At 41.6% G+C, this 27465-nt stretch overlaps 1 protein-coding gene across 4 annotated transcripts; it reads left to right on the top strand.

Annotated features, from left to right (window-relative positions):
• Positions 1–114: 114 nt before the first annotated feature.
• On the top strand, positions 115–27465 carry LOC106035728 (CD99 molecule (Xg blood group)). 4 transcript variants are annotated; one of them, XM_048081132.2, is made up of 11 exons: positions 115–249; positions 16756–16791; positions 17163–17210; positions 17680–17712; positions 18030–18071; positions 19577–19618; positions 21160–21231; positions 22167–22208; positions 22740–22850; positions 23676–23729; positions 25713–27465. In XM_048081132.2, the coding sequence occupies exons 1-11, from the start codon at positions 192–194 to the stop codon at positions 25736–25738; spliced, it is 564 nt and encodes a 187-aa protein (XP_047937089.1). In that variant the 5' UTR covers positions 115–191; the 3' UTR covers positions 25739–27465. The 4 variants fall into 4 exon arrangements, with proteins under 4 accessions (XP_047937089.1, XP_047937091.1, XP_047937088.1 ...); XM_048081134.2 differs by having other exon boundaries at positions 23676–23765; XM_048081131.2 differs by having other exon boundaries at positions 23673–23729.

Below are 27465 nucleotides of genomic sequence, written 5' to 3'. Positions count from 1 at the left end.
GCGCCCAGAAGGCTCCGAGGGGCGGACTCAGTCCGGCAACTAAACCTGGCGGCGGGGCTCCCCGCCGCGCCTCGGGCCCGCCCTGCCTGGGCGGAGGCCGGGACTGGGACCGGGACCGGGGCTGGGGCCGGGGCGCGGAGCCTCTCAGCGGGCGGGCGGGACGCGGCGCTTGGCGGCAGCAGGCGGCAGCCATGCGGGGCGGCGGGCTTCTCCTGGCGGCGCTCCTCGCCCTCCTGGCACCCGGCAGAGGTGAGGAGCGGGCGGCGGGGTCCCCCTCTCTGCCCCGCCGGCGGATCGCGGCACCCCTTCCCTTCCCTTCCCTTCCCTTCCCTTCCCTTCCCTTCCCTTCCCTTCCCTTCCCTTCCCTTCCCTTCCCTTCCCTTCCCTTCCCTTCCCTTCGCTCCGTGCCCGCCTCGCCCCGCAGCACCCTTCTTTTCGTGCCTCGCCCTCGGGGCGCGGCGCTCTCCCCGTAGCGGCCGGGAGCGGGGCTGTGGCGGTGGCTGCGGCTCGGCTTCCATTTTAGGAAAGCAGGCAGGCTTACAGTAACTTCGGGGCAACGGCTCCGTGCCGGCCAGAAAGCCTGCCAACCCGTTCGTTATTATTGTTATGGCAGGACTGCGGCGTAAAACGCGGTAGCGTGTTTTGTGAGAGCTTCTCGCGGCTGCAGCGTGTATCTGGGGAGCGTGTCTGTGCAATAGGGTGGTTGTATTTGATCAAAAAACGCTCAGCGAGTTCCCAGTACTTCCCCCCCACACCACTTGGGAGCTGATGGCCAGGCTCCTAAAACTGGAAAATGCCGTGCAAACTGTCATTTCCCACTTAGGATTTCTTTCTAAGAAACTTTTTTCTTTACCTTCTTAATAAGACTTAATACTATGCATAGGTGTTTTCTTTCAAGTTCTCTGTAAAAATACTGTTTTCAAAGCTCAGTATCTCTTCACTGTGGGAGAGAAGGAAAGATACCTGTTCCTAACTTTAGCTGGAAGTTGTAGATATGGCAGGATGCCGGATAAACAATTCGGCTTCAAGCCTATATGAATGGAGTTGTATTGCTGTGGTCATAGCTGTGAGACTAGCAAATCCAGACTCGTGGAAAAATAGTACCATTTTATGATCACTGACTCTAAAACTTCGAGATGATTCATGCTGCGGACACTGAGATATTGTCTTACTACTTATTTGGAAAATGCACTCCTCTGCAAGCAGTCCCCACAGTCGTGGATGGCAGGATTGTCATGTGAAAGTACTTGGAGTTGCTCAAAAACAGCACTTCTAAACTTACTGCCTAGCAGTTTGGAAGTAAATACAGGCTGTCCGGTTCCTGCTTCAATGGAGGGCAGGTGTGCAAAAGCGGCTTCAGGGGGTTTGCTTAGAATTCAGAAGAAACCGATGCTACATTTTTTAACAGATTGCTTCCAAAACTGAGGTTAATTTATCAGACCGCTGGCCAATGCTGGTAATATGAACCAAATAAATAGATTATAATTAGTTTGGATGCTTCTTCTTAAAGAAAACACTCAAGAATTCAAGAACCGTTGAGAATGTCAGTCTGGGGAGGGTGGAGCCGCTCAGGAATTTCAGATCTGTGGTGGTGCAATCTTAGATTAAAGTAAAGGGAGAGCCTGAATCGTATCCTTTTGAAAATTTGAATATCTCTGTTGGTAGGCTGTCTGTAGTCTGAACTGACAGAACTGCTATAGAAAGCTAAGGATCTTACGCTGTGAGTAAGTAGCTCAGCTGCTGTGTAACTGTTTGGACACGACTAGTTCCCCTGGACTGCTGGCTTTCATAATTCAAGCCTGCAAGTCTATGGCCTTGAGAATGAGCACTTGTATTGAGTCATATATTTTAGGCACATGAAAGCTGTCAGAGTTCAAACAATATTCAACGTATGAGTATTTGAGTGCTATTAAACAATGGCAGACTTTGAACTTGCTTAAGGGCTTGAGATTTTAACCGTGCAATTGGTATTGAAGTGTTTTTTTTTTTTTCATTTGCCAAATACGAGCTCTGCAAGTCAGGCAGAGCTGGAATTTAGATATCGTTGGGGCCGAATCCAGAGGAAGGATGAACATGAGGTTTTTGTATCATCACTTTATATGTCCAGTCTAATGGCTTGCTACCGCTAAGAAGCGGGATCTGTCCATTTCTCTCCCTCTGTGGTTGGTCTGGTGCCCATCGGAGCCTGTACCGTGATGATTCAGCCTGATGAGTCGGCAGATGACTAATGCGCTGCCTTGAGTCTGCTGCGGAGGGTTTGAGGGGTGGCACAGCCAGCGCGAGGGAGGGGCAGGACTGAACATCAGGGTGGAAATTAAATCGGGGGGGGGCAGAGGGGGACGGAGACTTCCTGCTTGGGCTGGTTGTGAGGTTGGCTCAGCCATCTTAAATCTGCAAAACCACCAGGTTAGCCCAGCATCTAACTTCAGGCATCTGGTTTTCAGAATCCAGTGACAAGAAGCATTAGGTAACAGGATATCTGCACAATTTATGTGAAGAGCACAGAACCTCAGAAGGCAGATTAATAAAAAAAAGAAAAAAAACCTTGCATGATGAGCAGCAGAAAACTGCTAGAGCTCGCACACAGACAGAAGGATCAGTTTCCCTTCTGAACTGCTGAAAGATCAAGACATACTAGGTCTTGGACTTGGGAATATATGCCTGAAGTATTCTTCACAAGAATTGAGTAGAGCTTGCTGATTGAAATGCAGTAGCCACCAGAAGTAGTTGTGGTAGTGAACACGAGGAGGTGAGGAAAATATGTGCTCAGAGCTGAGGTATCTGTGTTGTAAGATCAGTAGCCTAAGGTGAACTACAGATGGATCCCTTCTTCCTAAGACTGCGGTAGCTATAGGGCTATGAGTAGAGGGAAAGAAATGGGTGTGCTCCTGATCTCTTGCTGAGGCAAGTAATTCAGTGTTGAGAAGAATGACTGGTTGGGTGGGTGAATGGAGGCTAAACGAGTAATCTTGTGGATAGAGCGCTCATCTGGAGCAGGGAGGTGGTGCGGGGAATGCTGGAGGCCGATCTCTGCTTTGTGGTCTCTACAGTTTGCCTTTTAAATCTCATTAAAGGAATAAATAATTTTTCTTCCAATTAAACATTTTGAAAAGTGCACCACGTACTCTTCCATGTTTGTTTCCTCTAATTTGAGATGGGTAAGAGCTTTTTATGTATTGTTATTTATATAAAATGGCCTCTGCATTGCTACATCAAAATGATATCACTGCAACAATCCTTAAGCTTTCTGTACTTACAGTGCTTCAACTTGGCAAGAGTTAAGTATGACTCAGCCTACTGCTGTCCAGCCAAGACCAATTTCAATATTTTCCTGATGTTACTCTGGTATGCATGGTGGGGTTGCTTGCACTTGAGAAAGGATTCAGAGTTAGCTCTTGCTGTTGTGAACCTCACTCTGCACTAAACTTGTATTTCATCAAGTGACAGCTGTGTTAGTGAAATATTGTAACAATAGTAATCTTTATAAGTTAAGATCATCTTGACAGGGGCAAGCCTCTTTCAGTCAAACTTTTTCCCTGCTCTGGCACAGGAACCTACTCTTTGCAATCTAGTAAAAGTGTTTTGAGAGAATGTTGTCAGCAAAATGTCATCAATCTCAACTCAGGGAATTTTTACTTAACTTACTGTCAGTTAACACAAACTGGATCATGGATTCAGGTTTTGAGACAAGCACTTAGGCTGTCCCCCCTTCCTTAGGCTCAGCATAAGCCCAGCACCCCTCCTCCTCACCCTCCTAGTCTCAAATTCCCTGGTTTTTGCTGGTTGCACTCAGTCTGTGCCCGTTCACCAGCATCTCCTTGTATCTCCTGCCCTAGTGGGTGCTGCTGTTTAAGAGTATTTGAGCACACTGTGCTCCACAGGCCAGTGGAAGGTGTGACGGGTGGTTTCAGTGCTGACTGGACACGGCCGTGAGCAGCATGGGGCAGGTCGTGGCCACCTCCCACACAGGGCACTCTGAGGCCTTGTGCTGCTCAAACCCTGCCCAGGCCATGCTCAGTACTTACTTGTCTGCGATGGTAGCTCCCTAACATTTTTTTTTCCTTGAGGCATTTTTATACCGTTTTCTTACTTTTAGGTGGAGCTTGAACGACTGTAGTCATACGTACCTTCCTTATGATTGGTAGAACGTTTTCTAGTTTTTTCTCTAAAGGTATAGGCTCAGAAATTCTGAGTGCATGCTCACGGAGGGGTGGCTCCACCTTGGAGGAGGGTAGCCGTTGTGACAGAGGTGTGTTTTGGCATTATAGTGAGCAGAGTTCACCCAGAGGACATGATTTTGCTATCAGTTTGGCTCAGGGCTGGCCATGTAATCTCTCAGTTCCATAGCAGCATCGGGTTCCCCGTCCCTGCAGTGGTAGCGCAGAGCCTGGCCGCGGTGTCTTCGCTCCACCCTCCATGCTATTTCTCTTAAAATCAGCACACCAAGCTCCCCTGGTGTTGCCAGTACCTAAGGCTGCAGGTTATGTAGCCAAGGGGATTATCATGCGACAGATTCCTTGCTTATCTGCTGCATCTCACCCTGGAAGTTTCCTAGAATTTTCCAATGCTGAGCCTTCTCTTAAGATGTGACAATAGTCGTAATAAGTCACCTCCACCAACTATTCCACGCCTTCAGAGAAGGCAACAAGAATTGGTCCTGTAACAATGTGCACGTACACTCCCTAAAATCTTCCCCTTCCCAGCCCTTGGTCTCTGAGAACCAAATGGTAGGCCTTAACATCACAGTCTGAGCATGGACCCATCACAAACTCTAAGCCTTGTCCATACAGTCTGGGTTGGGTTAACGTCACCGATGTCTGAATGCTAACTACAGACTTCAGGTCTTGTGCCTGCAAAATGCACAGAATAGTTTATGAAGTAAAATAATCCTGTTTATCATACGCAACAGTATATTTCATTATCCCATTTTCAAAGGCCACCTAGTAGGTCCTCAAGCAATAAGAACCCCTTTCTTCTGGATCTTATCTGCTGCAGGGGAAGAAACATGAATGACTCTCAGTCCTAATGTCCCCAGGGCTGGCTGGTACTGTATCACCCAGAGGAATTTGAGGTATGTAATTTTCTGCAGGGCTGCTATGGCAGGTTCCTGCCTTTATCTTAATTAGCCCTGCAGCTTCCTAGAGGTTCCCTTTCCCTGGAGCACAGTTTTAAGCAAGCCATTGTACTGGTGTACCTTGCCAGATGCCTGGGAATATGATGCACCCGCTCTGCTCCATGACCTTCCTCTCATTCTTGGACTGCTGTGTTTGTGAAATGCCTGCTGATACCTGATGCTAGCCTAGGTCGCGTTCCATGATGCCAACAAGTGTGTTTATTTCTTCTAGCGTGCCGCCTACGTTTTCTTTCCAAGCAGAAAAACCTCTAGCAACCCGTTGCTAGCTTTGTCACAGTGAGAACACAGTACTAGACGATGTTCCTGGAGGAAAGGGGGCCGATCTGCTTGCCAGGTTTCTCCAGACTTTCCTTCCTCCCAGCACACATACTGGTTTGCCATTCATACTTTCCAAGCGTGTTGTGTTCCACAGATCTCACGCTGCCTCGCTGCCTGCATTATGACTTCCTGAGACAAGCCCAAGCTTTGGTCTCTGCCCCAGCAGTAAGTCCAGTCCCTCTTGGCATGTGCAGCAGTTTTGTGGACCCATCTTTATGCTCCCAGCCTGAATCTATGCCTGCAAGTTGGTGTATGGTCTGACTGTTCAGCCTGGTTACTGTGTTTCTCAGATTACTTTTGAGTTGCAGATACGTGTGTATTAGCACCTTGTGTTGAAGTAGATGTTTCTCTTCGTAGTTGTGTTACTTTCCATCCTGCTGCTGCTGAGCTTGGTGGTTGTCCCGGTGACCCCTGCCCGGAGCACACATCCAGCGCTGGAGCACCCCACCACAAAATGGGTGCCACAGCCACTGCCGCCCCTGCCTGGTGCTCCAGGCTACTGCACAGGCCTAGGGGCTGGCACTGGCTCATTTCCTGGCTTTCACCTTCCAGTCTGGCAGGAGTTTCATGGGTTCTGCACTTCCCACTTGTTAACACATCGTTTGCACACCCCTGCCCATATGCAGTGGGCACACCACTTCCACCACAAACGCCACCACGCATTCCCAATGCCAAAATCAAGGCTCCTTCGGGAGCCACAGGGTTACTACGGTGTCTCTCACCCTGGGCTGTGCCAGGTCCTGGTGCTGCCCTTGTTCTCCGTCGGTTCCTGTGAAGGGCCAAACAGTCTCAACTCTGGGAACCTTTACTTAATTTAACTTCCTGCTAGTTACCACAGGCATCTTATCACGGATTTGGGTACTGAGAAAAATCCCTCAGTGTTGTCCCTGCTCATGGACTGTGAAGCTACGGCACTGAGTGACTTTTTCTGCAGACTTGGGGCCAATACTGCAAAAGCTAGTAGGTAGAAGTTTCCTTGGCATGGTAAGAGCTAGTTCTGTTTGCTTTTCGATTTAAAAACCAACAAACAAACCCTCTTGCATTCTCAATATTGCACATTAGCTTCTCTGGCTCGCAGACTGTAGTCTGGGAAAGATTTCCCGGCTTGCTACAGGAAAGCACATTTTTCACCTGTTGAAAATAAAATTGTTGCAGGGATGCTATACACAGACTTCTTTTAAACTGATTTATTCTCTGGCATTTGATTTGAGTGGGGAGCCCAGAAGAGTAGGATCTAGAAGATTTTCTTTGAAAAGTACCAAAAAGGTCATAAAACAAATTTTTGTGATAGTCCGTGAATTTAGTCCTTGGTGGCATAAGGCATGCTTGTAAGACCTTTTCCAGATATAGAACGATTCATTTAAAATCAATAATTAACGCATCAAATTCAGGAATTATTCTAACATATTTTGGGGAAAAGATCATTTTAAGTGTGTTTAAAATGAGAACTAATTTAAATTTAAGTCAGGTTTCAGCACAAAACATCCCTGACTATGTAACAAATCCTGTTTATGTGTATTTTTTTTTTCATACAGATTTCAGTCATCTGGGAAGGGTACACATGCTATAAACATCTAAGAAATAACGTCTTTAACTGTACTGATAAAAGGAAAGCTGTTGACTGATGCTGCTGTTAATTAGCTGCAGATGTTAATTCAGCTCTGCTTTCCCCATAGCTTAAGTCCTGTAAGACTCCTTTGTATTTCTTACCAAATTTTCACAAGAAATAGTATTAATATCTTAATGTGTGTAAAGTTTCTGCAAGACTGATTTCACTCTGAGCTGAAGAGTTTTCATCCAGGTAAAATCAAACTTTGGGGTAGCAGTTGTTCTTTCATCAGTTAATGTTATGTATTGAGGTCCAAGTTAACCTTTCCATGAAGTAACTTTTTTTTTTTTTAATTAAACATCTATAGATGTCACTGGTGAAAGTTTTATTGGTAAAAATTTACTCAGATTTTAATTACAAAACTGTCTTTGTGTGTATATGTGTGTATATATATATATATATATTGCCTAACCACAGAAAATATTGCTTGCATCTTTTGCTTGTGAAGAAATTCAATATTTTGAAGGAAAGAAACAAGTGAAAAATTGGTTAAACTGATATTTTCATGAGAGCAAATTCTGCAAGTCTGATAATATGCTGGTAGTATCACTGGCTTACAGATACATGCCACAAAAATCTTAAACTCTAAATCTTTTGTATCTGGAAAAAAATTAAGTAAGAGTATTGAAACTTGAGTTTTTCCACCATTTGTTTTCTCCCTCTAATGTGGCATAAAATCTGTATCCTGTATGGCAAGGGAAGGCGCTAGTGGTGACAGCAGTAGCAGTGTGAGGTGGTGAACTGAAAATCAGTGAGGAAAATGTGCAGGGTAATGTAATTTTTACTAGACCTTGTGGGGTTTCTGGACAGAACAGCTCTGGAGGCACACAAGTCTGTCTTAAGCGTAGAAACAAGAAGTGTCAGGGTAGAGTTTGGAGGAAGGGTTTGGGGAAGCCTATGCAGGAGGATTTTGGATAAGGTTGTCCTTTTCGGTATTGTTCTTTCAGTCTTCTGTTTCGTCCCTTGCTTCCAGGTGTACGTGTCGGTTTGTATTCTCCCTCTTTCGTGACAGAAATCTCTTCCTGCTGCTGTGTTTCTCAATACATCTCAGAGGCTAAGCATCTTGGGATTGAATCCTGAATTCAGTAGTTATTTCAGCAACTATTCCCTGCCCTTTGCCTCCCCAAAATGTTGCAGAGATGCCTGTTGTATAGCCATAACTAACCTATTTCAGTCAGAGCTCTCCCTACTCGTCTTACCCGACAGCTTTAACCCCTGATTTACAACACCCCTTCCCCTCCGCCTCCTTTTCACAAAAACTTCCAGCTTTCCTTTTTCCTGTTTTGGCCTTTTGTAAAGGCCAGGTCTTTGCTGGGCAAATTAAGCAGAGATGTGGACCTTTTTCCTCAAAAAACTTTAGGCAAGAGCTGTGTTGTGAAACTTGTGGCTGTAGTGAGCTGACAGCTGTGGCTGTAGTGAGCTGACAACTTCGTTGCACCCAGGCCTCTCTGACTGTCTCTTCTTCCCCTTCCCTGCCCACTGCTCCTTCTTCTCCTCTCCCTCAGGTGTTGCCGCTGCATCTTTTGTCACTGCCACCCCTGGCAGCCCCGTGCTGGCACTGCTCCCATCAGCAAACAGTTCTTACCCGTCCTGAGGACAGCTCTTCCATACGCTCCTACCGCTCTCCTGTGGTGTCTACAAAAGACCAAATGTACAGTGCAGATTCAAGTCTAGCGTATGTAACAGCTCCCTGCGAGGGCTAACATTAGAATATGAAATCCACTTAGTGCTGGAAGGTGGCGTAGAAACAAGAGTGGAGATGGTGAAACGATTTCCTAGGGTGGACATGGAGGATTTGTGATGAATGTTTTGGTCTAAATATAGCAAAGCAGAAGTGCTTTTACCAGATGTGCTTGAGCTAGAGATGCTAAAGGTTTTATTCTGAACACGTTTCACGTGTTTTACTGAGCACATGAGCACATCAGACCTACTGTTTCTCAAGAAAGTAGCCTTGGTACGAAAAGGAAGGTTATCTCATTGCTGAAATAACAACGAGGGATAGGAAGTAAAAAAAATCTTTTTTGACAGGAAACCAGAAGAAAACCTCATTGAGAAAGATCATACGCCACATTACAGGCTTGCTGGTTGCCACTGAGCTGAATTCCATATTTGTTTTCTTATCTACCTGTTCTAGGTAACAAAACCTAGTCACACTGACCTCTGTGTGCATGGCTATCCTTCTGCAGTATTTTTAGGTAGCAGCTTTGTGGCATAAGACTGTTACTCAAAGAATCGAAATAAGCTTTCCCCTCCAGTGTTCCTCTTCACCCAGGGAAGCAGGCTGGTGTCATATCACGCATCTTGTGGCTGAAGCTAGTCCTGCGTGTTTCCAAACCAATGCTGGTATGGCACAAAGCAATGCAAATCACAAAACCCTGTCTTACTTAATTGTCATTTATCACAGTTCTATCTCAACACCTTAATAGTAAATATTTACAGGAAGAAAAGTGTCCCGGGTGCTTTTGAAACGCTTTAAGCTTTGACATTTGACCAGACCTGTAGGTTTTGTTTTAAAATGAGTTGCCTGGTGCCAGAAATGATTCAGTCTCAGAGCAGTGGATTAAAATATGAGTTGAGTCATTGCAAACCACAGCACTGGGGCTGTTTCCCTCTCTCTCCATCTTACCCACAGGAAACCCAAATTGTAAAATGCAATGTCTTTCTCTTCTGCCTTTCAGCAAAAAACGTAGTAGCTATTTTTAAAGTATGCATAGTTCTTGAAAAATCTTTTTAGTCATAATTGAGCAAGCCACAATGAAAAATAGTCTATAAAAGCAGAGTCTATTTTTCTGTTCAGTTAATGTTTCTGACTAGATTACACATTTTGTTTGGATTTAGCTACTGGTATACAAACTGTACTGAACTGGTGGGAGTTCTGGTAAGAAAAAGAGAAATAAGCTATGAAATAAGTTGTCAGCTTGCAAGTGTCAGCAGACCTTAAAACACTCCTGCTTACTATGGAGCCATCATTTCAGTGAACTACTGTAAAAATACAAGTGTTCTTGTCTGACTTCTGAGCACACTGCCAGTGTATATTTCAAATTTCATTTTAAAGAATTTTCTAAATGGAAGGTCAAGTTCTGGTTTGGAGATTTGTTCACTATTAAGTTATAGTATAGATTCTTCTTCCTTGATCAGAGTGAACATTATTTACTACTCTTTAACTGTTGAGTTTTTGGAATTTTTAGTTAACTGTCTGTCAGATCACAAATCTTGGCTCCTTAATTCTTCCTTTCTGTGCTAAAATTGAACATCGTCTTCCGTTCAGTGAAGATTTCTCTAACCTGTCTGCAGCTGAGCCTCGCTTCTGTAGTTCTCTTTCCTCTCTGGGACTGTGCTTTCTCCCTTCCTCCCCTGACCCCAGTCCAGGAAGCCACTGGAGGTGCAAAGTGTAAGCAAATAAGGGTGTAGATAAACAAAACACTGGCTGGCTTTGTTCCTAGGTGATTCCTGACTGCTTGGTGGAGGGAAGCCTCCAATCTATCACTTGACATGCTTTATAGCTGTAAAAAGTGTGCTGCTGAGTACTGAGATGAACAGAGGAAGCAAGCAACTTCTGAAGTCATGGCTCAAGAGATTGCGTGGTTGTCCTGAAGGTACTTTTCCCTTCCTCCGTACGAGACTGCAAAGGGTACTGGGGTACAGAGATGCATGTAAAGTTTTTCAGTGCAAAGAGAAATTGGAGTGTTGTTATCTGAATAGAAGTGTAGATAAATCTCTGGTGATAAAATAACATTAAGTTACTTGATGTCAATTTTAGCTGCTTTCACAAGAACCAATGATTTTATTAAATTACAGAATACTAAAGAGTTCGCAGCTTGCTTGGCTAAAATAGTTTTCTTAAATTGGAGACTAATCTTTCTGTTTACCTCCATCATAGTTTTTCTGGTCTGTTTAACTTATTTTTTGGCGATAGCTGTAGGCAGAGTTATCTCACCGAGGCGTAATGTTCATCAACACAGAGCGTCAGCCTGGTGTGGGTGCCCTTCCCAGCCTCACCATCTCCCACAGTGTCCGTTTTATTTCTATCAGTGTGTGTGTATTGCTCCGTGGTTTTCAAAATACAGTTTTGGCGGCCTGTGATAACAGAGGGCACCCTGTTTTGAAGGATGTGCTTCAGAGCAAGAGGCTTCAGAGACTTCGGTCAACTATCGAAAGGCTCCTGCCAAAAGCTGTTGAAGCTATTGCTAGATTTCAGAGCGGAAATCCTCAAGAAGAAAGATGACTTTGGAAGAGGAAGAGGCGCTCACATACTGAATATGACCTTTGCAAAGTAAACCTGAGCCTTGTGGTAGGAATGCAGCTGGTTATGGAAAGGTAGGCTATGTGACTAGTAGCTGCAAGGCTCGTCGGCTTTGTGGAAGACCTCTCTGTTGAGCAACTTAAGCCTTGAAGCTGTAGGCTGTGAGCAACATGTACTTCAAGGATTTTGGTTTCTTTGCCTTAGGAAAGAAAACAAAACAAAACACTAGTGACATTGCTTAGCCAGGACAGAATTTCAAAAGTGGCCAAAGGGGAAGTGGTTGCCCAGTACCCACAATGCTTGGTCTTGGTGAGATTTGAGGGCAGGCTTTCCTGAGGCTGCTCCTGAGTCTAGCTTAGGTTTCTGCTTACTGACTTTGTTCAGCGGAGCAGTGCTTTTCAATTCTGATCAGTACAAAGAATTGCAGGGGGACCGAGTGATTTATTTGGCTGGCAGCTGCCTGAGTTCTGCAGAGCAGGAATTTAGTCCAGCAACCAGAAGTGACCCAAGTCACAGAACCGCGGGACGGCTGAGCCTGGAGGGCACCTCTGGAGATGGTGATTAAGCTGCTGAATATTTGCTTTTATCTGCACTGGATGGATTCAAGGGAGTTCTTAGACCTTTTGTAACTATTCTGTAGTTCTTTTTTACCTCATCTCTTTTCTGGAAAAGCAGCTCATCATTTGGCAGGAGTGTGGCCATTGTGTTAATTCTCGAGTTTTGCGGTTTACCCAGTTCTTCTGCATATTTTCTGCTGATTTAGAGCTATTTATTCCGTCCTCTTATTCCCATATCAAATCCTCCCTGGAAAACTGTGCTTTAAAGCTGATGTTTAGAGCCCCGTTGTACTTTCATACTTTTGGATGGCTGTCCAAAATTAAACATGATAGTTATTAGTCTTATGCATATTTTTGAAGAGGAAATAAGTATTTTTATTGGTTGCTCTGGAGCCTTAGCTGACTCTATTCCAGGCAGAAACATTAGTGAGTGCTCCAGATGTGCAGAAAGACGACACTCCCTAAATGGAGAAAATTGTTGCTTTTTGGCTGGTTTACAGTTGTTATTTGTGTTTGGACTGTATTTATGTTGGGTAGGAGAGGGCTTTGTTCTTCTCAACAGAACTTTATGCAAAGCTTTTTTTTGTTTGTTTGTTTTCTGTGGCTCTAAATGTCTGTCTGGTAAAAAAAAAAAAAAAAAACGTGAAAAGCAGTGTTGATGGGTGGATACTTACAGGAGGAGCTGGATTAGACGCTGACCATGTGGGATTTAATTTCAGGAGACCGCTGCCTGGCAGTGGGAGTAAACATCCCCTCTGTGTTGCTGTTGCAGAGGGACGTTGCCTGCAAACCTCTGCCCTGGCGGAGAGGAGCGGTGTGGTTGTGAGCACGTTCCTCCACGCGCAGCGAGTGGTCTCATGTTCCAGGTTCTCTGTTTCAAGCCGCAGAGGCATTTCTTGCAGTTACATTCGGAGAACAGTGTCACTTTTCTGTCAGCTTTTTTTGTGATTCACTTGCATCTCTTCTTTTGCCCACTTAGGACGTGTTGGAGAACAGCTGCCAGAATGGGGGTTGAGCAGTAAGTCTTTTATCGTTAGGTAACTAATGCTGGTGGGGCTAAAACTGAGTTGGACTCAAGCTTAAAAAGCAATTATCAGGGGTTTAAACCTCTGGCTTTCCTCTCATGTTTGAAGTGTTTCATGAGCAAGGTTCAGTCTGGTGGCCTTCCTGTGTTTTCTCTGACTTCTGATATGGTTAGGTGTTGAGTATTTCTACTTCTGTTTTAAGTCCCCCGAGGAGAACAAGTACAGGACATGAGAGTGTAAAATCCAGTTTCCACATTGGAAGCCGGAGAAGCTGCTTTTAGCCTGGTTTCCTGAATTTATGCACTTGTGGCTACCAGCACCCCCGTCCTCCAAGATCCATGTGCAGAGGTTCAAGGCCTCGCGAATACGAACGTTTTCGCAGGTGTCATGAAGAGCAGCAGGTAGGCAGCAGGACAGAGCTGACTTGAGGCCGCGGAAGGAGCAGCAGGTAGCATCCAGCGGCGGGGCAGGGACGAGCTAGCTGCTGCCGCCTGGTCGGTGCCAGCCGCAGCATGCAGGGGCGCTGGGGAGACGAGGGAAACCTCCGCCTTCCAGGGCGAGGAGGAGAACACCAGCGCTTTTATGAGAACAAAATTCAAGCAGTCTGCTGCTTATGTAAGGAAGTTTGTGGTGATTCATCCCAAGTCCCTTGTCTGGGTGTGTTGCCACACATTTTACTCAGGGAGGAACTTCCCTAGCTCAAGGCTCCTGTCAGCCTCGGCAGCGCTACATAGATTTGACTAAAACTGCAGCAGTAAATATCTGAGAGCGCTAGTGGGTCTTTGCAGGACTCCTATTTGCGTAGCTGTTTGGCTCTCTTGAATACCTTCTAGCTCATCAGCTTTTCAAAAGCTTGTGGTTGCTCTGAAGTACCTTATCTCATGTAAAGGCAAGGTATTTTACCTTCTCTTTTACCTGCTTTTTCCCTCCATCTGACACAAAACCTGCCAGTTGACAACCTCTCGAAGGAGCTGACTTTTCTCATGATATTCTGGTATTTGAACTGTGGACATGGAAGGAAAATGGCGTGGACACTTCTGAGATGTTCTTGAATCTTCTCATGCCCCTAGGAGCTAGAAATACCTGCTGTATTGTGCTAATCAGCTTTATTTGCAATTACCCTTGTTTAGACTAAACAAAATGCACATAAGCTCAGTTACTGCGGGTGCGGCTTAAACCTCTAAAGAGTGCAGCATATTCTTGCTGATTTTTTCTTCTTGGTTCAGGCTGCTACCTTTAATCTAGTTATGTATCTTTATCTGCATTGTCTCACTGTTTCTTCCCTGCAACCAGACGAGTCCCTGGTTCTGGGCTTCCTTCAGTTCAGGTTCCTCTGGTTAGCCCCACCAATACTAAACTCTGAGTGAGTACAGTCATAAAAGCAAGTGATTTAAAGACATACGAAGGACTGTTATGAACAATGGAGAAACAAACTTCTCTGCTCCAGGTGAAACTTCTGCTGCACCAAAACATAACACGGAGTGTGTGTGTTTGTTTGTCCCTCTGCCACTCCTTTGAAAAGGAAATTCTACTCTTGAAATGCACTCACCAATGTAACATTCATTGATTTGGAGGTATATCTTTAACCTTGAGACAGAGAGTGTTAACAGATGGTGGTGGTGGTCCGTTCTCTGATTGCTACTGTGGTAGAGTGTTTTTAGGAGAGCAGATCTTGAAGAGAGGTGTTTGCATGCCTTCTTAGACTTAGACTAGCTGATACCTGAACAGGTTCTGTCTTGGGCATTCCTCCTTGAAGGAAGGACTGTAGCTGGAAAACTGCAGGTATTTCAGAAAAAAACATCCAGAATTCAGGTTTTAGGAACAACTATATAAATACTTCTTAAAATTTTCTTTCTTTGGAGTGTTTTGACTGTGTGTTTGTTTTTTTTTTTTTGTGTTAATATGAAGGTTTCTTGCTGTAGTCTAAGTTAAGGGGTGACTCCTGAGCTAATTGAGATTTGGGTCAAGTAGTTTGGGTCTGGTCATTTTACTGAGGCTTTAAGGTTGTGTTGCAAGATTATGTGGGTTTCAGATAAATGACTTGCAAATATTTTGCATTCTGTGAAATGATTTTTCATGAACTGAGTATCAAAAAGAGCTTATAGTCTCGATCTGGAGTGAAGAAAACCAAGTAAAATACCTTTTTTTTTTTTTTAAAACCCATGATCTTTACCTAATGACTTTATCTAGGGGGTTCTAAATTCACGTAGTTGATCCACTACCATAAAGCCATGAATTGCCTCTGTTTCCCTGAAAGGATGGGGCACGGCCCAGGCAGTCCTACCTCCCCACCTGATTGTGAGCAAGGTGATAATCCATTTGGATGTTGTAGTATGGGAATCGCTGCTTAGAATTCAGTTTTCAGTTTTTGCTATAGCAGTTCAGTTGCCTGAATTGAAGACCACCTTGAAGGGTGTTCCTGGAAGTTGTCGTTCCATGTTTCCATATTTAAAAAAAATAAATTAAAAAAAGTATCTTAGATTCATTTCTTCTGTGAAAACAGCATTAAAAGTGCAGTTATTTGAGAAGGAAAAGAGATTTCAATTTTGACCTCAGTTGAGGTGAATGATGCCACCAAATATATGGGCATCCCTCAGTCCTGGTACTAGACTCGTGATTTGTCGTTGTCTTAGTGTGGCCTGTCATGCAAGCAGAAGGAACATTTTACTTGTGATTTGATTATTTTTATTTTTATTCCCCTCTTCAGACTTTGCAGTAGCCAGTTATGATTCCCTTTCTGTAGCTGTCTTCTTAGTTACAGGAAAAGCCATGCACATCAGTGAGTGCTTTATGTGTATATATTCTGAATTAAGTTATCTGTGGCTGGAATTAAGTTTTGCTCTGGCTGGCTTGATACTCAATAGGTAAAAATACTCTTCCAGCTTCTTTGCATCTCGAGCAGAAAATTTGGATGTCTTGCTTCACCATCTGCCATAGACCTTCATGCCTTTTCCTTTTGCTGTGCCTCAGTGAGAGTATGAATGATGAACTGTCTGAAATATCCCAAGCATTTGTTTTAGTGTCCGTTTATCATACGAGCCTCCGCTGCCAAGATCACATTACTATATACATGCTGGGAAACCAGTTTGTATCATGAACGTCCTGAGTAAGTGTGTTGCAGTTGGCTGGGTAAGCAGCAGTAGCTCTAGCAATTGACCTAATATAGCAAAAGAAAATGTTATTTTCCTAACGGCTGAAAATGAAACTTAATCTAGCTGGAGCAGAAAGCCCACAGTGGTGACAGCCGTCTTTTAGGAAGCTGAAGAGACTGCTCAAGGTTACCTATGCTGATAACTTAATCATCTTCACTACTGTTGACCTTTGTTAGGGGAAAAAGATAAGTCTTCTAAAACCATGAAAATCTATTTTTAATGCCAAAGTGTTAAATCCTTACCTAATCATTTCACTTTCATACCAGCCTTTGTTTTCCAATGCTCTTCTTCACAGTTGGATATTGTAAATTCCTGTGAATTGGAGCTGTAGCCCTGCTCATATTGTGGTTTGGGGAAAGAAGGCTGGGAATGAATATGCAGTGAATGGCACTAAAAAAGCATGCAATAGCAGTGGCAAGAAAAAAAAAGGATAAGTGCATTATATTAACTGTAGGAGTAGGTTTTGGTGCTCTGGACCCTTTCTATAGCAACAATTTCTAGCACTGTTCCTTTTTTTTGTGTGTGGGTGGTGGCCTGGAGAAATAGAGAAGGATATCTGTCTTCAGCTCTGATTAAAAAACATCCTCCTCGTCTGACACAGGAAACAGAAAACATACCTCAAGATAGATCAAAGGCGTGTTTACAACCATAGTAAGTGTTGATTTTGAGTAAGAAAAAATTGTTAATACTCTGATTTTTGTTTTCGTATGTTTATAGGCGACGATGGTGACTTCAGGTTAGAAGATGCATTTGGCAAGTATTACACTCTTGCAATTTTTTTGGGGGGGGGGAGGGGAGGGCAGGAAAATAGTGGCTGTCCTTTTGATGGTTTCTGAATATCATTGCATGACTGAGCATGACAACTTCCCGACGTACAGTTTGTTTAAACCTCAGTAGAACAATTCAGCTACAGTTGGGTCAAAATGGTGACCACGTAGAATTGAAATTTATTTTTGGGAACACTCAGATTCATCTTGAGAGGAAAACCTCTTACTGTATAGGTTTGATCTTGTGCTTTCCACTGTATAGACATGGGCTTAAATTTGTCCTATATGTATCTTCCTAACAGTGTAGGAAATTGTTTTTCAACATTTTTTTCCCACCCCTCTAACTGTTCTTGACAGGACCTACAGAGAAACCTCTTCCGACTCAGAAGGCACCATCAGACAATGGTGAGATGTAATTGCCCTCTAATACCTTTTACTGTGAAGTCAAGTGTAACTGTATGTACTAATCTGAGACTGAATTTTTCAGTTTAGTGGCCAACAAAGTTGTAATATTTCTGTAAAGGAAAGTAATTCCCATATAGCAAAAAGATGTCTACGTTTTAGAGTCTTCTGCTAGTGCTTTTACAAAGATAAGTGGTTCGATATTATAAGCTTAAAGGCCTTTTGAAAATTCCTTTCACTGGCTTTCATCTGCATGTTTCAAGCTTGCTCACCTTGAGATAGCCCTTGGGATATCCCGTGTAGTTTGGCAGATAATAAACTCAACTCTGTGATGCTCTTCTGTGGGCCACTGTTGAATGAGCTTGCCATTATATTCTTGGTGAAAACATTGTGATGTGCATTTTCTGTAAAAATAGTCTAAAACTAGTTCAATTTTCACATTCAGCTTAAAATGTCCCTTATTTCTTTGTAGATGGGTTTAGCTTGGAAGATGCTCTTCAGCCTGGTAAGTATCATGTTCTCCTGGGTACTGCTCAGTGGTATTTAATGTAATGTCTATCCATCCTGTATTACCTAAATGTAATAGTGGCATTGAGTTGACTAAAGTAATAGACTGCAGATGAAAATAATTGCAGTCCAGTTGTGTTTATTTCATTTTACTGGTCTGGATCACAAAGCTGTATATATTTCACACATTTCTTTAACAGGTCCTACTTGTTTCATTGCTGTGTCTTCACTAGATGGCACTAAGTCCATAAATAATTACTTATGGAAGTAGCATTTAAATCTGAATTAATCCATTTTAACTCTGTTTGTCTATAGGTGACCCCAAGCCAGGTCCGCCTGCAAAGCCTAGAGACTCTGGTAAGACTTCTAGCACAAATGCCTGAATTGTGACATATTTTTACTATCCCAGTTAAACTTCTAATAATTACTCTTTTTTAAATTGCTTTCAATGTATGTCAGGTGTTGGTTTGGATGAACACTGAGAAGTGAGGAAAAATTGGCTTGCAAATAAGCTTTGCAGCTGTCTTGACATTTTATAAGAAAACCTGTTGAGTCACTTTTCTTTCATGTACCTGGTTAAAAAAAAAAAAAAAAAAGAAAAAGAAAGAAAAAAAAAAGTCTAGTTAAACAGATAATGCCCGGTAGCTCTTTGGGTACCATCACTAGATCTGTTGCAGTGTGGTACCTAACACAAGATTACAGTCCTAGGACAGTAGCACTTTCTGCTGCTCAGTTTGATTTAGCCCTTCAAAGTTTTCTCTCTGCTAAAGCAGCCTGTTTCCAAACCCTGACACTTGAAAACAGGTGGCTAGTTGAGAAACAACTAGATGAGCGAATCAGACGGTAAGGTAAGTGAAGAGAGAGGATCTTTTATTGAATTGGAAGCTGAAGTTGGCGTCTTAGAATTGTGCTCTAGAGGTGCCAGCCTTTTTGCATTGACTATGCAGAGAGCCTAAGGATACCTTATCTGACTTGTGCTAGAGCTAGGAGGAGGCAAGACCATGCAACATCGAGTAGAAGTGCTATACAGAAGAAACCGGCCTCTAGGTGGATTCAGCTGTTGGTTAAAACACAGTTTTAGAAAACTACTGCTGGTGTATTAATTTAATGTAGGTAACAAAGACTGTGACTGAACAGCACGGAAGTATTTATTAAGATCTTTTATTCTCCTGTTCTGTTGCAAGCAAAGTGAAGTGTCATCGTGGGGACCATATTTATAGTTATATAATGTGCATCTTTTCATGTTTTTGTTTGTTTGCTATTTTGTTGTTTTAAGTGAGGTACCAATCTGGTAGTTCTAAAAGTGACAATAGCCAAGTAATGTGTACTTAGTAGAAAAAATTTTAAAAGTTCAGCATTTGAAATCAGACTTGCAAACCAAAATGCTACATAAGACTTAGTGAATTGTGCTGTATATGTTCAGGCATAATAAGTGTCTGACATACAGGCCAATGTAGCAGAAACACTGTTGATTGTATTAACTTAAAGTACAGTCTTTAACGTAAAATAACCACACAAATAACAGCATTAGCATATGAAAGGAAAAAAAAATTACATGGGGATGACTGACATCATTTATGAGTCAGATAGTCCCACTGCTTTTGGTTTCTTCACGCTAGTAAGTTCGGTCACTTTATTCCAACTTTATGTATGTGACCCCAGCCAGCTCTGCCTGCAAATCCTAGAAACACTGTCAAAACTGTCCTAAGAGGAATTTCTGAACAGTAGAAAATCATTTGTTAATCTTTCCTCGTCCCTTTCAAAGTTACTGTATTATAGTCTGGTTTTGATCTTTCAATGTTTTTTTTGTTTGTTTGTTTGTTTTTTGTTTTTTTTTTTCTAAATATCTCGTTTGTGTGTAGATAACCCGAAGCCAGGTTCACCTGCAAAGCCTAGAGACTCTGGTAAGACTTCTGGCACAAATGTCTGAATCATGAAATGTTTTTACTCTCCTAGTTAAACTTCCACTAATTACTCTTTTTTTAATTGTTTTCAATTTATGTCAGGTGTTGGTTTGGATGAAAACTTAGAAGTGAGGAAAAATTGGCTTGCAAATAAGCTTTGCAGCTGTCTCGACATTCCATAACAAACGTGTTGAGTCACTTTTACTTAAAAGTGGGAAGGAGGAAGGAAGATGGGGACAGAGTGTACGTGTTTGGGGCATTGTTGTTGTTAGGTGCGTGTAGTGGAGCATCTATGTTATTAGATTGACTCCTTTCATCTTTACAAACTGAATCCATGCTAGTCTTGCTAAAACAACTAGGAATAACTACATGTGATCTGTATTCTTAAAGTATCTAAAATAAAGGTAAAGCAAAGTGTTGCTTTTTTAGTTATTTTTAAAGGCCCTAAGTTAAGAAATAGGTTTCTTAATTCATTTCTTAATACATATTTCTTAATTCTTACGTTCAGTTAAGAAATAAATTTCTTGACTCAGAATACAGAAATACAATTCTTTCATGTTTGAAAGGTATGTTTAAAACACATGCCCTTTCCTGCCTATTGTGCTTTAGAGGTTTTCTCTGTCTTTGCCTAGCTCCAAACAAAACACCTTCATGTGTTACTCAACTACGCTGATACTGTTACCCGGGAATGTGGCGATATTCCTCACCTGGAACGCAAACCCTAGTTCTTGCTCCTTCCCCTGCCTGATTTACAGCAGATACTTGAATGCAGGTTTTGCACGCCTCGGTACAGTGCTTTTGCCAGCTAATAAAACATCTTCTGGTCTGATGGTTTTAGCTTTGTGGTTTGAAACATCTTTGCTTTCCATAAGCTAAAGATTCATTTGACCGCAGAGGGAAGGAGGAGATCTCCAGGTTCCATGAGTTGAGGTCCAGTGAAAGTGGAAATGGACTGGTTCAGTGTCCTGCAATAAATCAGAGAAGGGAATTAAATTTGAATCTTCCCATTCTCAAGCAAATACTGCAGCCACCAGACTGTAACATGGTGAACTCTTTCCTCTAGCTACTGTATTGTACAGGTTCAAAGGGATGGGTTGTGACTTAGAAACCTAACCCTAGAAATGCATTCACACCTACAGCCTCGAACAGAAATGTTCCTTTCCTGTTCACACCCTTTCTCTGCTTTATCAGGATGGTGAGGCTTGGGCCATTCTACATAAGTAGCCTACAGAGATTCTTCCTTGTTTAGCAAGTAATATATGTGCAGTAATACCTGCTCTTGGACACTGGCCTCTCTCTTTTGTTCAGGAAGTCTGGAGGCAGCAGTGGTATTTCAAAACTAAACTGTGTAGTGCTGAGCTGAAACGTCTCTAGATTGGGAGGGCTTTTGCAAGGTGAACATGTAACCATGATGTTGAGCCCAGAACTTCTATGGACTCAGTGGAATGAACTAGAGAAAACTTACATGTCATCATGTGACTTGAGGTGTCTTTCCACCGAACCTAGAACACGTAAGATAATATTGTTTTTACTTTTTATAGGCAGCTTTGATGATTCAGATCTATACAATGGTGATTTACCAAGAGCAGGAGGTGGCGGCGGTGGTGGCAGTGGTAAGATAGTAGTTTGTGTTTTTTATTGACCCCATGGTTACATGAGCTTTAGATGAAAGCTTATTTACAAGCTGGTTAACATGCTCTAATGTTTAACACCTTTGGTTCTGGTATCAGAACTATAGCAGCTTACCTTCCAGTTCAAAGGCAATGTGTTCTGTCCCTGCCAAAAAATACCCGGATAATTAAGAGGCAAAACTGATCTAGGAACCTTCAGTGGTTTTTACTGTAACATTAAGAAAGCTAAGTTTTAAAACTGAGATGCAGAGGTGTCATTTGTTTCAAAATTCACCACAAATATAGTTCTTAAAGGCATCTGGGTGATTTTTTCAGATCTTATGTAAAATACTCTTAAGGATTTTTTTAGTTCCTATGGTTAAGAAGCCCAGGGGTGGGCTTAGAAGATGGTCCACCTTGTTTTTCTCAAAGATTTCACCTGCCCAACAGGATGAATTAATACTTAGACTTTAAAGTGATGCAGGGTATATTTACACAGAGTGACACATAACCGTTTAATACCTTATCAACCTTGATCTAAATAAGCTGCCATGTCTAAATGTTATGGCGCATCTCAGTACAGAGATGGTCATTGGGACCAACCTGCACTATTGGTCATCATGCCCTGTGTGCATGACTGCAATTTCACTACTTCTAAGGCAGAGTTAACACCACTGGTGGTGGGCAAGTTGATTAAACTTCACAGATGGGCTGCCCTCATTTTGTAGTAGTGCTGAGTGCCCAAGGTTGAAGTTGCTATTACCATGACCTGTGCTTTGAAAACAGAAAGTTTGAATGCCAGAGAGCTTAATATTGTATGGATAAAATAATTTTTTCATCATCAAATGGCTTGTCATTTTGTATGATGAATTGACAAAAAACGTGATGTAACTGTTCTTTAGACATATAAAAACTAAACCTGTTGTTCATTCTTGTAGGACAAAAGGACTCAGGTCCAAATAAGGTTGAAGACGGTGAGGGTAAGTGCATGAATTTCTTTGTATGGTGTCTGCATAACGTAAGCTTGTTTTCTGGCCTTTTCTTTGTTGCTAATATTCTGCTAGAGTACTCACTGCTGGCAGTGGGTTTCAGCTTCAAAACTCCATGGAATCTAGAATTCACATTCAAGCTCTGCTTTTATAAATCTATGAAATCTCTGTTGGAAATGATTTGAAGTTTTGAAGTCTCAGAGATGCTGGTGCAGTGACTGCATGCATATAACTTACATTTGGCCATGAAAAGGGTAATTTTTTTAATTTTTATTTTTTAAATAGTGGAACTTGCAACAACCATGCTGAAGATGCTTAGCAATAGGCACTATTAAGAAATTAATAGCTATAAAATTAAAGGAATTACTTTTCATTATTCACGAAGAGAAAAAGTTGATTACTACGCTTTCCTGCAATTTCGTGTTTATTGGTTTTTAAAGTGTTCATGGAATTTACTTTGAGCCAATACAAGTTTGACATCACTTTCAATTCTAAAAGAATGTCTGCAAAACTTCTTTTCAGCTTCTCAGGGAGCAATAGCTGGAATTGTAAGCGCCGTCGTTGCTACTGTAATTGGAGCAGTGTCTAGTTTCATTGCTTATCAAAAGAAGAAACTCTGTTTCAAACAAAGCGGTAAGTTTTCTAAACTACTTTGTTTTTTTATAGACCCTTTTATAGAGTTTTTTTTTTCTGTTTTCTATTTTATATGGGAGCTAGAAATTGATTTTTTGCATCACGTAGTTTTAATAGCTTGGTGAATTTGTGTTCACAGGGAGTAGCCTCTCTTTCTAGTCATCTAAGACAGGGAGTCTGAAGAATGCCTTGCCCAGAACGTAGAATTTCAGAAGCAGACCGCCTTAAGACTATGTGTTCCGTAAAATAAAACCACCTCTTGCATGAATGAGCAGGAGAGATTGCAAGAAAACATTTCTTTAAGGAAAATTGTGTGGAGATTGGGGATTACAGATTATTTTCATGCTGGAAAGTACCTTGTCATTTCTAACTTGTAAATCTTGCCTTTGCGTCTTCACAAGATGCTTACCTATACATTAGGTTTTCGACAACTATATGGATATTCATCGCCTTTTTTCTGCAGTGGTCCGTTCATCGCAGTCTACTTCCTTTTCACCTAAATAAGATAGAACTTAGTACTGTAGGTAATAGGTGGGGTCGAAGCTTTGTTTTTGTCTTTTCTAGTCTTTTGGAATGGTTGGTGAAAGGAGAGGACAGAACAGCAACCCAAACAAGCACTGATGTTTTCAAATTTGGGAAGTTTGGAAACTGAGCAACATAGAATCATAGAAACATCTATGATACGTGTTAAAATTAATAGGATCTTAACTAGTATCAGTAGCCTGTTTTCTTCAGTGCTATTTCCTCCCTCAAATTGTCTCTATTCAACAGTAACTTTGAAGAGAAGAGAATTTCAGTGCTAAGCATCTGTTTGTTTCCCAGCAGATGAAGAGAATGTGAATATGGATAGCCATAGGGGAGCGCAATCTGAGCCACCTGGTAAGAGAAGAATCTAGATGGAAGACCAAATTTTTGGTGGGGATCCTATTAAATATGCTTTGATGACATTTAAAGTTATGGAGAAAATTACTTGTGCTGTTTTTTATGTTATTTTTTTCCCTGTTGTTGTTGTTTTCAAAACAAATGTTTGCAACTGCCAGTACAACTAACTTAGCACTAGGTCAAGATTTCAATTCTGATTATATGGCCATTCTTCTCTAGTTCTTTTCTTTTTTGAAAAGATGATTGCTCTTTTTTTTTTTTTTCCCCTTGAGGAGCCTGTGAAATACAGGAGCTTAGAGAAAGTTAAGAAGAATTGACTTTTCCCTCTAAAAGTATTATTAAAGACAATTATGAGAACACATGACTGCTCCTTTAGTGTTTTACATAACTGCAATTAGCTGACAAGTATTTCATTAGCATGTGTTGTATCTGATTGGGATCTGTTACCTTGTTTTATATTAAACTCATAGAGAACTCTGCAAGAATGCACATTAGGAAAGGTTAATAGTGTTTGGGCAGAGAGAAAACTACACTGAAGGCAAGGAGGACTGAACTTAGAAGCACGTTGTTTTAACTAAAACATTCTGCTTCGAACAGAAAATTATTGTATAAAAGAATTATCATATAACAAATCTGTGTGTAACAAGCTGTGACAGCTGAGGAAAGATCTCTCTGAAGCCAACAAAAAGCCTAACAACCTCACCCATCCTGATATGGTTGGCTGTTGTCCTGAGCTGATGGAACAGATGATTAAATCTATGAAAGCCATAGATTTGAAGGAAGCAGTGTAGATGAAAACTCAGCTTTCTAGCCCTTGTGACTGGTCAGTAAAGGAACAGGCAATACAACCTCATGCTGAAGTTTGATGAGTATCTTTCAAATACTGGGCGTTGAAAACTCAAAGTAGTATAAATTTGCAATATATTCTCCCCTGGGCTTAATTTAGGCCCAGCAGAACCAGTTATCTTCTTATACCTTTTTTTTTTTTTTTCCAGGTAGTCATATGGGTTTACTGATCCTGATCCCCTTTATGAACATTTTTCCTTAAAGCTGTTAAATATATTAAACTGTCAAGGAAAAAGTATTAGCTGGTGGCTGGCCGTTGAAGTCAGGACAGGAGATAAGCAGATATCCTCTCAGTTCAGCCATGTGCTAGTAAGACAAGTAATACTGTTCAAAGACCAAAGGCAGTTAACATAGGGCTTGGAATCAAGATATGCTGAAACTTTGAGCGAGTTTCATCAGAACGCCAAATCAGATGATGCATACTTTAACAGATGAAGTCAAGCCTGTGATGTTACCATAAATGATTACTCCTGCCTACATTTTTATGTCAACCTGTTACATACCAGATTTCATATCTGTATTATATTTTGCGGGCAAAAATGAGCATATTTTGAGCCAAGGAACTAACCAATCGTGGTCAGCATGGTGTGGCTGCTGATCTAAGTTTAGGGAGTCAGCAGCCATTATCTTTGCTTTTGGTAATGTAGTGTTGATGTAGCTACCTGGATTCTGGTTTGAAGTAGTCTTGCATTAAGCCAGGCCAAATGGCAAAGGAGAACAAGTTTGTGTTTTTAAAATTTTATGCGGACTTATCTTGGACTTCCTGAAAACGTAGATAGTCTTGGCTAACTCTGTTTCCATTAGATATGCAGACAGTACTACATCTCATTTTTACATCTGTAAAACTGCAAATGTGAAACTTCATGTTGGATTATACAAACTGTAAGTGTAGGTAGTAGCTACATGGATCTAGTAGGATGTGGTTACTTGAGTGAGAAATATGGGATGCAGTATCCCTTGTTATGCAGGGTACTGGCTTTACAGAGTCAAGCCTCTGCTTCCCTGAATTTATCTTACAGTTTCAAATGCCTACTGAAAACGTCTGTTGACCAAATATACTGTTACATAATATTATGCATCTTACATTGTATACTAATTTAGTGTACTAATCTTGAGTTGTTTCTGTCTTTGCAGTTCAGCGCACACTTCTGGAGAACTAAGAGAAATCATGATGAAGACCAGACCATTGAAACTGGATAGGGAGCCTGGAAAAAAAAAAAAAAAAAAGGAAGCAAAAAAAGCATAATGTAAACAGCAGAGTCTGAAGCTGTGTGAGAAAACAGTCCATGTTTGAAACATTTTAGGGAACGTGACTTAGACCTGAATACTTCTGTATGGTTACCCCATGAAGCAATGTTGCACATCAATATATGGCCTTAATGACAGGAGTGGAGAGTTATGTTGTTCTTTCCTTTACTCCTGTGACAAATGGGTGTGCCTCAAGTGCATTCAGTATGTTTTACTTTTCTTTACCTTTCCAAAAACAATAAGCAATTAATGATTTGTTATGTCATTGCTTTAGGCAGTGTAAATGTTGTGGTTCTTTTTTTTGGTTTTGTTTTTATTTTAAATCCTGTATGAAGTCAATGTACCAACCAACAAACTTGGTATATGTTGTAGGCACCTGGAAGCAAATGAAATGGCTCGTTGTGTGCGGATAATGGATCTCAGTGTGGGTGCTGCTGATACAATCTGTGTAGCTGCCTTGGTCAGCCACTAAGGAAGTGATAATTATTTTTGAGCATCCAAAAGACAAAAATTCAGAGGTTTGTTTTTGCATTTTTTTTCATTTCATCTGTCTGGTACAGATTCAGGACAAACAAACTAGTCCACCCAGACCCTTCATCCTTTCTGGCTCTTCTTCTTGTTTAGCAACTACTGAGGTGGTCAGATGTGGAAAAGCCTGATTTACAAACTAGAGCCATAATTGGATTTTGTACAACCTGTGAGACTGAGGTTTGGCAACTGTCTGAACAATTGTGAATGAAGTACTGGGGAGTGGCGATTAACATCGTTGGGCTTGCATAAGCAAAATTTTAATAGAAAATACCATGATACTTTGAATTCAGAAGGCTCATAATACACACTTAGAAGGCAAAAACAGTACTGCGATTCAGAAATAAAGAATAACAAGACTGACCAGAGCAATCCAGCCTCACTCCACAAGCATCCACTGAACATACATGTGAAGAAGGCTTTTGGATTCGTGAAGGATTGCCATCGGGATGAAGGGCCATGATTACGTCCTCAGTTGAAAGCACTTGTGAAGTTTGCTGTGGCTCTTGGAAGCCACAGGGAGTTTTCAAGGATCTGTGGAAACATGGAAAACTGTGCACTTCATAATAGCTAAAGGACTGAGTCTGAAATAATAACTAGCTCTGTCTGGATGGAATAGTCCAACCAGTTCTGTTGGCTTTCATTCTAAGTGGTTCCAATTTTCATGCAATTTTACTGTATGTCTTACTAATATGCTTCCGCCACCTGGCAGAGTTCTAGAGAAAGAAGATATTCCATGGAATATCTTAGAAGTCATCGTGAATTTGGATATTAAACATGCACATCTGTGCATTCAAATATGAATGTATGCCAATTATAGTTCATTTAAGAATTTCTTGTACTTTTTAGCCTGCAACAAAGCTTTACACAGACTTTTGTCATGGAATTTATTTGTATACCTCTTCTTGCCCCACTTCTGCTTTTAACATGAAAGTGCTAAAACCTTTAAGTGTTTTCAAGGGTGGAAAAGTGATTTATACATAAACATTTGATCTATGTAAATAAAAGAAATTAAATGTACAGCTTATCTGCATGAATAAATATATCAATGCCAAGCGTAGAGGAAGCAAAAATAACCCAGTCTTTGTTAAGGAAAGAATGAGGGGGAAGC

The sequence above is a fragment of the Anser cygnoides genome, chromosome 1 (genome assembly GCF_040182565.1).
Source record: "Anser cygnoides isolate HZ-2024a breed goose chromosome 1, Taihu_goose_T2T_genome, whole genome shotgun sequence".
Classification (NCBI taxonomy): Eukaryota; Metazoa; Chordata; class Aves; order Anseriformes; family Anatidae; genus Anser; species Anser cygnoides.
Note: the sequence above shows the minus strand (reverse complement) of the source record. Positions and strands in the feature narration are given on the sequence as shown.

Excerpts from the sequence above, each read along its gene's own strand:
- LOC106035728 (XM_048081131.2), top strand. The coding sequence starts at position 192 with ATGCGGGGCGGCGGGCTTCTCCTGGCGGCGCTCCTCGCCCTCCTGGCA. Across the intron at positions 21,232-22,166 it reads TGGCGGCGGTGGTGGCAGTG|GACAAAAGGACTCAGGTCCA; the intron begins GTAAGATAGTAG and ends TCATTCTTGTAG. Across the intron at positions 23,730-25,712 it reads AGCGCAATCTGAGCCACCTG|TTCAGCGCACACTTCTGGAG; the intron begins GTAAGAGAAGAA and ends CTGTCTTTGCAG.